Below are 14,274 nucleotides of genomic sequence, written 5' to 3'. Positions count from 1 at the left end.
GAGGGGATCCATGTTATTTTTCCAACACTTCAAGTTGGTAATTAAAAGTTTGCAATATTTTTGATTAACCAACTAGCCTTTTAAGTTTGAAAGATACCAGTCATGCCAAGATTTAATTAAAGATTATTCAATAATCATCTTTTCCATGACTGGCATATATACTTAAATAGTTAGTTCTTGCAGTTTAGGCTCTCAGCCAAGCCCTATTTGGATGCAGTGTTGTTAGTTGTTACATCCCATGGCAATTTACAGATCTTCTATATTGATAGGACATTGTTGTAGAACCCGGAGTAACCTGTTTCTTCTACTCCAAACCCAATAGACACATCATATACATTTGGTTTGGTAAGATAAGAAGTGTTGCTTCCACGCACTCTACCATTTAGTTTCACAGATGGCCAGAAGGCCTGCCCTCATCAGCTTGAGTTTGCCAAATAACCTGCTATTTTCAAACTCTGGATATAATACTGAAGCTCAAAATTGCGTCTGCACCAGAACAAACAAGCTCGGACGGGCGAAAATTAGACCGCTTTTTTCTGGATATTTTCTCGACCAAATATCCCACTAAATGCAACTGCGGGCTGATGAAAACGCAAATTAACTGGTTAATTAGCAATCGGGATAGTTAAAACAGCAGGTTATTTGGCAAACTCAAGCTGATGAGGACAGGCCTAGAAAGCCCTCCGCTGAAAGTGCCCTAGCTGTGCCAGGTTTTGCTCCTGTTCCCGTTAAGCGTAAAGCGCCGTACTTCCCCCATGTTTCAGCAAAGCTTCCTCCAGGATATCAACTCTCTCAAGCCACCTTCTTTATCTATCATCACAACATCTCTCCCTCTGTCATCACAACCATCATCAAGTTTGTCATTTTATATTTAGACAAATTGGGAACTACATGTATACTACATCTATGTGTTGAGCTTTGGATGGCAAGCCCCCCCCCCCCCCCTCCCCACATCCCCCATTGCAGATTGGTGAGGTACATATTCTCAACCATTTGTCAAATTTGGCCAATGTTCTTACAATATCACATACCAGTACTCGCCCATTGTTGCAGTCATTTTATAATTGAACATCTTACAAATCCTGAAATACAATTGAATTGCATCTGAATGTCATACACTTGCATCTTTTCTTATTTGAACCTTTCAGGAAGTGGACACTATCATCAGAGAAATTAAATTGAAGTGCGAGTCTTCCCTAATGTACACATTTACACACTTCACCTGGATGAGGTCATCCGTTGAGCGTGTGAAAGATAAGCATCTAGAGAATAGAAAGTCTGAGTAGAGAGAAGTTCAGTTAGGAACCAAATACACCTATATGTATACATGGAAGATGATAACATCACAGTCATAACAAATATCACTACCTGTAGTACTTTCAAAATAGATTGTTTCCCCGTCAATCAGAGCTGAAATAACAATCCACATGTTTCATTGTACGAGATGCTAGATGATATGGTATCTATTCTAATGGAGGCACTATATGCAAGCTGCACTTAGCTATTTCCTAGATTTCTTCTTTATAAGGACCGTGTCTTGAAACGTTTACTTGTTTGAAAATAGAATAAAGAGTTATTTCTATTTAATACTTTATCTTTAAAGGTCATCTGACATCATGAGGTAATACTTTATATCGTAATTTATTCCTTGTACATTAAAATGATTACCCCCTAAAAATGTGAACCCTATTGAGTTAAATTACTACCTTAAAACCTCTTTTGTATTTTCTTCTGTTTTGTAATCACATAATGTATATTTGTGATTGTACACTTTTTTGTTATGTATAATTCTGCTGTTTATTGTTCAGCCAATGGAAAAAGAATTTATGTTGTAAGACAAATGAATCAATTCAATAAAAATAACAACAATAATAATAGTCACATTTGTATAGTACCTAATACTACTTTAATATCTAAGTGCTTTAAATTGTAATTGTTATTACCTGGTCATTGGATTCAATTGCACATTAATCTGCACATGATATTGCACATGCTTCGCTCACTAGGGAGAATAAAGGTTTATCAATTATGGAGGGTGTTTTTTCCTGACATACCGGAAGTGGTAACGACACTTGCTATTGCAACAATTTCCTACTCAAACCAAATTCTTAACTTCAACCCTGGACCCAACACTATATCTAATCTCACTATACTCTATTCCTAACATAAAACTCAATTGTATCACAAACCCAAACATTTTACATTTGACGAAATAAAGCTCAGAGCAATTGTCGCCAGAGCACATGTTGGATCACTCTACCTGACTGAAAAGTTATTTCTGAGAAAAATTTCACCAACTTTAGTTTGGACCTTGACACAAAATAGACGCCCCTTTCAAGGAACTACTGAAAATGAGTGAATTTAATAATAATAATAATAATAATAAATTCATATAGCGCAGTTTTTATACAAAATATATTCAGCTGCGCTGGTTAAGAGCTCCTTTTTTAAAACTAAATTCTACAAAATAGGATCACCATGGAAAAGGTTATACTTTGAAATTTGTTTGGAGAAAGGTGAAAAGTTTCATAGGTCATACCAGAGACTAATCGCTCCCTGGATACTGTATGTTGATAATCTGCACAGCATGTGACTGGTTCACATGCATGTAGCTCTACGCAAAATGTTATTACACGCAGAATATGGTGAATACATTGACCCATCCAAACTTTCGTAGATACATGGATATGTTTTACAAGATAAGTGTATTAATCTATTAGTCAAACCTACTTTATCAACAAAGACCCTCTGTTTTGACTATGAGTTAAGTTTCTCTTGAAAAGTGTTACTTATATCTTTTTTTTAATGAAGGAGAACCTTTGAAAAATAACCACCTGCCCCCGCCCCTGCCCCCCCCCCACCCCCTCCCCCTCCAAACTGTTTGTCATCTTCAAAACGAGGGGTCTTTGCACACAGGTTTCATCAAACTCCTCTCAGGACACAGTGTGCGATGCAGATCGTTGGAGGCCGATTATTTTTTAGCCAGATTTCTTCCATTGCTTGCGATTTTATTCCACATTCCTTGGCGAGTGCTTCTATTGCTGTTATGTGTAACATCATAATGATAACCTTTTGCACATTGCTCAAAGACTATGATTGATTCAATACGTGAGAGGACAGCAAGGTCATATCCACTTCAGATGCCCAAAGTGTTACGGTTCAAAATGCTCACACATAACCACCATAGCTAGAATCATAATGGGCCAAATTTGATGATTTTTAACGATGTGATGATTTTAAAAAAATTATCCATGTTGGTAAAAGAAGAAATTGTAAGGACCCTTTAGGGGTACGTGTTTTAAAAATGGTTGGTAAATGTCGGACTCAAACGCAACTTATTTTCATACTTGTAGGCAATCTTACAATATCAGGACCCGTTTTTTTGTGAAAATGGTGGCTGCCATATTATGGGGAAAATTTATCTACCCCATCCCATTCAGTACAGCTTACTACATCCTCATTCACAATATTCTAAATTACACTTCCTAATTGTAGGTAGAAAATCCATCAGATTTTGTCTAGCAGCATATGCTACCAGGACTCACCTGACAATTTACAATATACAGGTTGGTGAGATCAGGAACGATCTACATCATGTTAACTTTGACAATGTAAATTGGGTTCATGTGTACCATACTGCAAACATTGAAGCACCAGGGGAATAGTCAAGCTGTGGGGGATCGGTAATGTGTTGATTCATGCCCCTCTGATGCCTGATAATGTTACCTTTTACAAGGTATGAATATGCGATAAAATCGCATATTTTCGTAACTTCTTTTTTCTCTCCTAGTAAACAGCAACAGTGAGAACACACACAAAACAATATCGCTCTGTGCCCAAAATAACTTTGTATTAATTTCTATATGGACATTTGGCAATTCCTTTGGCATATTGATAAGGTAATAAAAACTAGGTCGGGTTTACAAGAGTTTACGAGCTTGGCCCAAGGAACTTGGAAGACACCCATTTTGTTTATTTTATTTATTTATTTACTTTTTTTTTTTTTTTTTTTTTTTGGGGGGGGGGGGGGGTTATCGTCATGGAAGATTGCTTGTATTATCGGTGAACCAGCTAAACATCTTGCCAGTGAGTTTGGGGTCTTGATTACAATGCAGATTCATGTAGCCTCACAGAACATGTAGCAGGGTACTGCATTAACTATATTTCACAGTCTGTGAGCATGAGCCCCATGTTAAAGCAATATTCAGGACCTGGATTTAAATTTTGAGGGCACCTGTTTATTGGACCCCCACTTGTGTGGGGTCCTGACATAAATATCAAATGGATTATAAATCCATTTTTGACTAGGGATAACTTTTGACTAATGGATGAGGGAAGGGTAAAATGATATTTTCATGCCAAAAGACCCATCACAAATGATTCTGTTTACAGTATGAGGTAGATATAGGTTTCCTCTTCAACAAAGCACTACTTTCTATGGTTTTCTACTAATTTAATTGAACCCAATGCTGGATCTAAGATCAATTTCAAAGAAAAAGTTAGACGTCAGACCATTTTCCTTTGTTAAACCCGATTTTGGATTAAAGTTTAACCCAGCATTGGGTTTTAATTTTGGTAGAATACTGTTTTTGTATGTAGACATAAAAAGGAAATTTGCCTGGGTACAGGTGTGCGATGAAAACAATATAGACAGACAATAAACAATAGACAAACTGAGAGTGTGGTATAATCTCAAGATACTGATGGGGAAATCAGGACCATATTGTTGGCACACGTGCACATTGCCTAAGAGGAATTGCTCTCACCAACTGGTTTCATATCAGAATAGAAGTAGGTCATATGATATTCTAGCAAACATGACAAGTGCAAAATTTATGAAGTGAACATGTAGAGAAATATCTTGTGGCCGTTATTTTTAGTAATATTATTTTCATTTTCTTTCTACATTCCAGGTCGAGTTCGTTTACCATAAATTACAAGCTATCATCATCACCAAATAGCCCTATAAAATGCCAGGTATGCCAAAAATAGGCATTTAGTTTGTATGCTTATTCCCTCCAATGTCATGAAGATTAGTATACATTCTTCTCAATATTAAGGTTTTCTTCTCCTCCCCCCCCCCCCCCATCTTCAAGCCAAGTTTTCTCCAGGGAAGGTGCATTTCAATAGAATTGAAAGCTATATTTAAAACGAGTTTACAAAAGCATGAGGGAGAGTTACTATATTTCATTCCTATAAAAGGTAATAAAAAAAAGATGGAACTTACTTTCATCTCTATCTCTTGCTCATTCAGCGATTTTTAAAAATGAGTAAAAGAAAAGGAAGAGAGGCTAGCGACAAGAGTATTGGACTACTTTCTCTTTAGTATAATGCTGGTGCTGATTGCTGATATTATCATGAGAAGACAAAAGACAGAGATGATGACAGAGATGAAAACAGATAACAAACAAAAAGAAACAGAGAGAGAAATGGAACAAGTAAGAGAGGGAGAGAGAGGGAGAGACAGGGAGAGACAGGGAGAGAGACAGGGAGAGAAGTGGAGGGAGTGAAATGAGTAGAATATAGGAGAGATGAGAAGAGGATGACGAGGAGGAGAAGAAAAGGAATCCATTACAAGACAAAGTTTTGACCAAACTGCAAACATACAGAATGCAAGCAGTCAACAGATAAAGATGGCAGATAAAGATGGCAGATAAAGATGGCAGATAAGGAAAACAAAGAAAGAGAAAGAAAAGTCTAGATTTCATGGGAAAATAACGAGAATCAGAGCATAACCAAGATGAAAGATTCACTGCTAAATTATCATTCTTCATCTAGAACCTGGGGCATCTAGGGTCTGAAGCAAATACAGAGGTCACCTGGGGTCACCAAAAGGTCATCTAGGGTCATCAGGAGTAGTTAGTCCCCAGGGTCCTGAGGACAAGGCTGGGGTTGTTGGTCATTGAATATTTGGTGACCAATTAAGATGTTATGGGAAGGAACAAGTAGCCTGAAGCACTTGACAATGGGAGTTTAGGGAACCTCTGAAGTTGGCTGAATTTCAGATCATAGGAGTATCGGTTTCTGGAAGACTTCTTGGATTACTTTCAACTTTGTTACAATTTTATTTCTCTTCAACTACCCATACCCCACTTTGATGAGGTTTTGATAGATCACTTTAGTAATGATTTGGTGAAGTAATTCATAGAACAACTTAGCTGAGAGGACAGATATAGATTAAATTGGTTTTACTTCCTAAGAAGTTTATGACAGTTAGCCTGGACTTGGGGCATTGAACTTAATAGGCCTAGATGCAAAGATACATGTGAGATCAAGCACAGCTCTACAGATGGTGCCAGAGTTCTATAAAGGCCTATACAATGAAACAGATCTATCAATCACTCTGTATATATTCCAGGAAAGCCCCAATAATTTAAAACCACAATTTCTTTATCTGATTTTATTTTGCCACAGATCTAGCCATGCTCAATGGGAAATATGTGCAGTCTGTGCAATAAATACACAAGCTTTGTCAGTATTTTTCAGTTTGATATTTTGAAAATTTCCATTGATAACTGTCTGGGGGTGTAGCTAAAAACAAAAATAAAAATTATTATGTACAGTTGGACAAAAGTGATTTGTCCTGATGTTTGTCTTTAAAATGTGACACATCAAAGCATACAACTAAAAGTATTGAACAAAGGCCCTAATTCAACCAGTCCACCTTTCATGCTTGAGTTATGAGAAACATAAAAAAATGAAATCTAAAGGAAATTACAAAAAAATATCTCAACATATGATGCAGATGTATATACATCTATCAGATAAAGTATTGAAGGATGAAGAAGCGACTGAAAAAAAAAAGAAAAGAAGAAAAGAAAAGAGAAGAGAAGCCAAGCGTGGAACTCTATGGGAGCGTAGGGTTGCTATGTTCACTAAACATTCTCATATTTCTCATGATGACACCTACAGTACACTCACCTCTGGGTATCCTCCTTACATACATGATACATGAGTTTGTAGCTTGAAATGTGATATGCGATAGCTCTGGATGAAAATGGATACCGCTTAAACAATTGTGCCCTACATTTGGTCCCCCACTAACAATGTGCAAGCATGAAAAATAAAAATGTCTCCGATTGGATCATACTAGTATCTTTGTTTTCTTTTTGTCTAGGCACAAGGCCTATGATCAGTGCTGTGGCTAACTTGATCAAAAACCACAGAGCATGTTCTGTTTGGGATATGTAATCATATAAATATGAATCAATTTAAAATGACTAAGCTTCAGTAAACTTAGTTCCTTCCAGACTGCCGCCAAGTTCATACAAAGTACTTTACATTTGTCCGTACATTCCATTTTCAATCTGCAATTTTGGCTATAATCAACATAACATTCCTAGTGGGAGTAGTGGTCATGCAAACTCACTTGCAATTCTTTTTTTAAACTTTTTCCTCTATCCTTCCTCACTCAAAATACATATTTTATATTGCTTAGGACCAACAATTCTCTCAGCTGCAATGAATCTTTGAAAAAAAATATCTGACTGAAAAAGGTGTGATTACAATTCCTTTGAGTATGTCTTTTGATACAAATTCATAAGTAAAATGAATTTAGTAAGCTTTTGCTGAAACTAGAAAGAAAAAATTGGAAAGAGCATGCCTGAAAATGATAATAAAGTGAAACTTTGGCATTGCCATCCATGTCAGACATTGCAAATTCATCATTAAGATGGATGTAAAATCAACTGAACCCAAGTTATATGTTTTTTTCCAGACACTAGTATTGGGTTTTTTCACCCCCCTCCAAAAAAAAACAAAAAAACCCATGATGGGCTAATACTGAAGAGCAGGAATTTGATTTTGAAGTTATCTGATGAATAGGGCCTCAACAGAGTCAACACTCCCCCCCCCCCCCCTCCACAATCATCAAGTACCCATAAATGCCTATCTTTGGCATACCAATACCGATAACTTGTTTCACCTCTTCCCCGCATCACTGGGCCCCCGACCAGGTCTTGGGAGAAAACAACCTCAGAATGACAGAAGAAAGAAAGCAACAAAAAAAAGTGGAGAAATATGGTACAAAAATAAGAGCTTGTAAAACTGTCAATGATTTCCTTATCCTCTTGAGTTGTAACCCCCTCGAGCAAAGTGGGATAATGCAATGTCCATTTTGGCACGTAGACCACTCAAATACGGGAATAAAAAAGATAGGACTCAATGTTCAGTAAAGTTCTGTCCCTATACCATATTAGAGTTTACATGAAGGTCCATCACATACCAACATGACATGACATAGAGGTAAAAGTACTTTTGGAAAGTACCTAATGACAGGGACCTGAGTGGCACTCTACACCTACTCATTACAGTTAAGGATTTGAGGAAAGAATTTTCACCACACATACAAGGCAAATTCCAGAGTAAATATGATTATTTAGATATCTCAAAACCATTCCATATATTCACACTCTCCTTGATACAATTTGTTACTGTTAGGAAGGGAATATCATCTGTCACTACTGACTTTAAATAGTTATCTTCAATGGGTTGTGGTTATACTCATGACAAATGCTTCTCATAACATTTTTTCTTTTCTTGTGCATTTGATAACACTTGTTTACCTTAAAGGGAAAAAACCCTGGAGGTGTAATATTCACAGGAACTTGAAACATGTCTCAACATTATTAACAGAATCTGTAGTGTGCATGTATTATATTAAGTAATAACTGAATAAATAGAAGTCCAATAATTATCTTGAGCTTGCTTTTTATAGAGATGGTTTTGTCATTGGGTGATAGTTATGAAAATTCTTCAGACAAAGCAGAAGATATAGAACTAGATAAACAGAAAATCATTACCGGTATACGAATATGCCAAATACTTAAAATAAAATAGAAATAAACCAGCAATTCAGTAGAAGAAAAACCAAAGACAAGAAAGAGATCAAATGTAGGCCTTCAGTTCTAAAACAACGGCTTCAACAAACTGGCATTACAAATAATTCATTCACATGACCAAAACAAAAACAAGCCTGCAAAGAACCTAGGTATACACAATCAAATTTGTACATCAATTTGGCTGCTTAACAAGAATGCCTAACAAATCCACTTACGCAATGAAAAAAGAAGATGTTATTGCCACCAAAAATCATCTCCACTTTTGGAAACGGTTAGGAAAGTTTCACCGAGTCATTCATCACCCCCAATCACATGTCAGTAAGTAAACTCTACACATGACCTCTGACCCCCACTTGCCAATGAATGATGGACACTCTTGGCCTATGACAGGTATCTGTGCAAGAAACATAGACTGGATAGAATGTCTGCGGATAAGTTTAGCTATGGAACAAGGCAGTGAAGCAAAAATTCTCATGAAAAAAAGAAAAAAAAACATTCAGGAATTCAATGTTCTAGTAGCTATTTTGATGGAATAAGAAGAACAGATGACCATTTACATGTTAAAAAGTTCAACTTTTCTTATGAAAAAGATAGGATTGATATAGCCTCGACAGATAAAATCTTTGATGATCTGTTCACATGCCCATATTAACATTATTTGCTGAAAACATTTCTTGTTTAGATATTGTAATTCTTGGAATGTTCCAAAAATGTCAACGAAGGTCTAGCAAAATATAAATCTTGAGCTTACCAGAATCAAAAGTAATATCAGCACCGACATCTGCCTCCTGTGTGCTGCATAGGCCATTCTCCAGACCATCCACATTGCCAGCGTCAAGATCTATGCTCCCATTTGTATTTGGCTCTCCGGCGGCTTCTAATGACACTCCAGCTGTTAATCCTTCTCCTTTGATGTCCTCTGAAACCGAAACCTTCCCTTTGCTCTTCCCTCTGATTTTCTTGAGTTTACCTCCTATCCTCTTCCTGTATTTTCCTTTCTTTGCGGAAGAGGTCACGTCATCATCAGCAACTTCTGTACCGACACCATTGATTTCTACAGTTGGTACGGGTACATGCGCCTGACCTGATGGAAGGGCTTCCTCTATCTTTTCAATCTCTGCAGGAGTCAATGAATTATCAGTTGATTCCTCGACATCTTCTGGTGCACTATGACTCACTACTCCAGATTTGTGAGGAGACAATTTGAAGTTCATTTTGGGGAAGTTGATTTTCCGCATTCTGGTCTTCTTCGACTTGGATGGTGTTGAGGTAGATGAGTCGTTAAGCGCAACCTCGGCATCAAGACAGCTATCATCAACTTCAACCTCTGGTGATGCCAATCCTGAAGTTTCATTTGAAGTATCTACTGTGACATCTTTGCTGGGAGCATCCTCAGATGTTGCCATGTCTGGCAAAGTTTCTGCTACTGCCTGGCTGACTGAAGGAACAACTTCTTCTACTACTTGATCGACCTTTGGACCAACGTCTAGCTCCACACTGGGTGTCTCCATGACAGCAGATGTGTTCACAGTTCCTTCTGCAGATTCAGGAAGATCTGCCTTCATATTAACAGATAGACTTGCCTTTGGTTCTTCAACTTCAACTTCCGAATAGCCCACTTCCATTGCTACACATGCTACAACTGCAGCAGCTCCTAAAGCAGAAAGAGGCTTCTTCTCTACCTCACTGCCTACATCAGTCTTGCATTGGACATTCACTTCTGCTTTGACTGAAGGCTCATTCTCTGGCACAACAACCTCAGGGGTGCTTGCCTGCATGTCGATGCCTGCTCCATCTACTTGTCCGTTGGGTACAACCACATCAGGAAGATTGGCACCAACACTTGCAGATTGTTTCTTATCATGCCTGAGATGAAACTTTGGCAAGTTAATAGATGGCATGTGGAGACCCTTTCTCTTCTTCTTCTTTTTCTGCTTCTCCTTTGTATCACTCTCCTCATTGTCTGACGATGGGATGTTGAGGTTAGCGATGTTTCCATCAACTTTCAGCTCCTGATCTGCAGCACCTCCTAATGCAAGATCAAGGACATGATTTGTAGCTCCAGAATGGACTTCCACATCTGGTGTCTTGATATCTGTCTCAATGTCCAATTTACCTTGTCCATCAATGTTCTCTATGGACGCCTCAACTCCACCATTTTCTGACTCGACAATTGTGTCATATGCGATTACCACAGTTCCTGCTACTGGTAAAGTGTCAGGATAATCTGCTGATACGTCCACATCAGGTACTGATGGTTTGCCTTCTCCACTTAGTTTTCCCTCAACATCAAGGTTGGACTCTACTTTGGGAAGATCAACATTTGTATCCGAGAGATTACCCACTAATGCCCCAACTTCATTGCGTGGTGATTTGACATCAATCTCTGATTTCTTCACCACAATATCTGCATCAGCAGCAACATTGATCCGAGGGATTTCACTATCACATGAAATCGTCTGCACGTCTCTGGCTTCAACATCTGAATTTTGAATTTTGCCGTCTCCTTCTACTGTCACATTGGGGTCTCCAGAGGTATTGACAACCATGCTCAAATCTGGAGAGTGAGGAGTCTCAAAGCTCACATCAGTATTGACATCTCCTCCCACTTTCACTCCATCCTCAAAATCTGGGGTTTCTACAGTTTCTTTCTTTCCCTTTGATCTAAACTTGATCGGTGTTCCTTTCATGTGAAATTTTGGAAGATGCATATTAGGCAAAAAGCTTTTCTTTTTGTTCTTCTTTTCTCCACTGCTGGTGTTTGCATCACTGACATTTACCTCTGGTGACTCAACAGCAGCTTCTGCACTTAGTGCACCATCAACATTAAGACTATCTGCTTTAGGGATATTCAAAGCAACATCTGGCTGTTCTACAGCACTCTCTCCTTCAATAACTGTAGAATCTGTGGTACTGATGTCTGGCAGATCTACTTCTACACTGACTGGATCGACATCAAGTTTCACTTCAGGGAAAGGATCTTCAATCGCCAGAGCAAGAGGGCTAGTTGCTCGATCAACATCTGTTGCAACCTTCTCGGATCCTGAAATGTCAACTCCTCCTACAGCTCCTTCAACTCCTCCAACAGCTCCTTCAACAGACACTTCGGGTGCAGACTCTGCCATCCCTGAGACCTCTGGCATAACAACATCCAGATTTGTCTTAGGTATGTCTGCTTCTGCTGTGACGTCCAGTATTTCCACTTCTGCTTTGCGCTCAGTCATCTCTGGCTCTTCAACTTCCACAGTATTTTTAGGTTTGTGTGGTGACAGGAGTGAGGAGAATCTTGGCAGAGAGAAGTGAAGATTTGGGAAGTGGAATCTGCTTCTCTTGGACTTCCCGGGTGTTTCATCAAGGTCTCCAGCTGCACCAATTTCATGCTCTGCTGCAATATCAGCGGCGTCAGACGCCCTTCTAGCCCTCATCTCCTCCCCTGACAGTGGAGTTTCCAAGGATGTAGCTGTTGCAACGTTAGGCAGGCTTGTCGTAACTTTGCCACTAGCACTCAAAGATTTACTTTCCTTGGTTTTTGATCTAAAGCGAGGGTGCTTCTTTCCTGTGAATTTTTGACGGAAATGCATTTTAGGCAGGGACAGTCCTTTCTTCTTTGCTTTGACGCTGGCATCCTGATCAAGAGCAGGTGCAGGTGGTTCCTCAACAGTCACAGATACACTAGGAACTTCAACATGGGCTTCAATCTCTGGAGCATCTACACTGGCAGAAATTCCTTGATCTTTCACTGATAATTCCCCACTTTCACAAGGAATTTCAACATTAGCTGCAACCTCTGGGACTGTTGTCTCTGTTTCTAGCGTCACATCGTTGTTAGCATCAACAGACTGCTCAACACATGTATTACAAGTATCAGTCTCAATACTGATGCATGGTTTTGCACAATCTACATCTGCAGAAACTGCTAAAGCTGTTCCTTCAACATTAAGATCGCCTCCATCTAACTCCATCTTGCTACATTCTGGTGCCTCTATTCTGCATTCTGGGATTTCTATGTCTGGTACCTCAGGCTCTATCGATATGTCTCCACCACCTGCATTTACCTCTGCATCCACCTTTGTCTGCAATTCACCTTCAACCTGAATGGATGCATTTCCTTCAACCTCTGGGATCACATTTTCTCCTAATTGAATATCTGGTTCAATCCCATTGGCCTGTCCTTCCACAATGCAATTCTCTGAACCTGCATTGACCTCTGTATCGACCTTGTATGATTTCTTGCTTCCTCCGAACTTTGGCATGTGGAAATTGATGGAGGGCATCTTAAAGCGCCCTTTCTTGGATGACTTGATCTTAGTGTCCACTAGTTCCTCTGAGGTATCTTCTTTCTTATCTCCCACCACATCGTCTTCTTCAGACGTTCCCTCATTCATTACCACAACCACCTCCTGAACCTCTGGCCCATTTACAGCACAATTTATGTCAAGGGCAGGGCTGTTCATATCAAGAGCGGCAGATACACCAGAGGCATCAACATTAGCATCTACAGATGGCAGTGCAGCTGACACACCCAACCCTCCCTCAATTTGAGCAGAAGGAACTTCCGCCTCTACGATACTGTCCAACTTAGGCTTAATATTTTCATCAACTTCTGTTGAAACATTGGGGGCCTCAAGAGAAACAGAGACTCCTCCATCAGCAGAAGCACTACTTAATATGGCAGCGATTGTTTCATCTGCACGCTCGTTCTCTGGAACTATGCCATCTGGGACATCAAGACCACCAGCACCGACAGGGACATTCTCATCGGCAGTGACGCCCACATCAGCAGTGACAGGGACATTTTCATCGGCAGTGACGCCCACATCAGCACTGACGGCGACATTTTCGTCGGCAGTGACGCCCACATCAGCAGTGACAACTACATCAGCTCTGACGACATCCAGCCCATCCTCTTTCTCTGCTCCATCTCCATCAAGTCGCTCTGCAAAGGGTCCATCATCTTGTGATGGGACTTCCTTGCCCCCCTCCTCTACTGCTGGTGCAGTCTCCTGTTTCTTTTTGTCTTTCTTGCCACTGAGGTGCATCTTGGGGAGATGAAACTTAGGCAGATGAAGCTTGAACCTTGGGCTCTTCCCTGGTGACGGTGAGCCTTCAACTTCCTGAGTTTCTTTCACATCAGTTGCACCTGAAATGAAAAATGTAGGGAACTATAATGACTAACATTTCAACATTGTAATATGAGGACATTGGTTAGCTTTCTATATACAATATACCAAAATCTAAATTTTGTACAACAAAATGAGATTTGTTTTTCTGTCTCTCCTTTGTGTATCATAACAAACAAAAAAATAACAATGGGACAAAACGAAAGTCTGCATGCTGTAGGAATACTAAACAGCAACTAATATCTGTAAAATGTATAATTTATGTTTTCAATACATCATTACAAACAGATCATAAAACTCGGATCATTTCAATA

At 39.2% G+C, this 14,274-nt stretch overlaps 2 protein-coding genes across 2 annotated transcripts in view; both read right to left on the bottom strand.

The window, feature by feature from the left end:
• Nucleotides 1–12,524, bottom strand: part of LOC105441784 (neuroblast differentiation-associated protein AHNAK-like) — a 47,520-nt gene extending 34,996 nt beyond the window's left edge. Inside the window, exon 1 of the mRNA XM_011673239.2 lies at nt 9,592–12,524. Coding sequence (XP_011671541.2) covers nt 9,592–12,421 — 2,830 coding nt within the window. The 5' untranslated portion in view covers nt 12,422–12,524. The remainder of the gene's footprint in view (nt 1–9,591) is intronic.
• LOC575148 (claspin) overlaps nt 12,423–14,274 on the bottom strand; it is a 26,554-nt gene continuing 24,702 nt past the window's right edge. Inside the window, exons 6-7 of the mRNA XM_011673256.2 lie at nt 12,514–13,980; nt 12,423–12,466 (exon numbers count right to left, since the gene is read on the bottom strand). Of these exons, the coding sequence (XP_011671558.2) occupies nt 12,423–12,466; nt 12,514–13,980 (1,511 nt within the window). The remainder of the gene's footprint in view (nt 12,467–12,513; nt 13,981–14,274) is intronic.

Source organism: Strongylocentrotus purpuratus, unplaced genomic scaffold (assembly GCF_000002235.5).
Source record: "Strongylocentrotus purpuratus isolate Spur 01 unplaced genomic scaffold, Spur_5.0 spur5_scaffold_15, whole genome shotgun sequence".
NCBI lineage: Eukaryota > Metazoa > Echinodermata > Echinoidea > Camarodonta > Strongylocentrotidae > Strongylocentrotus > Strongylocentrotus purpuratus.
Note: the sequence above shows the minus strand (reverse complement) of the source record. Positions and strands in the feature narration are given on the sequence as shown.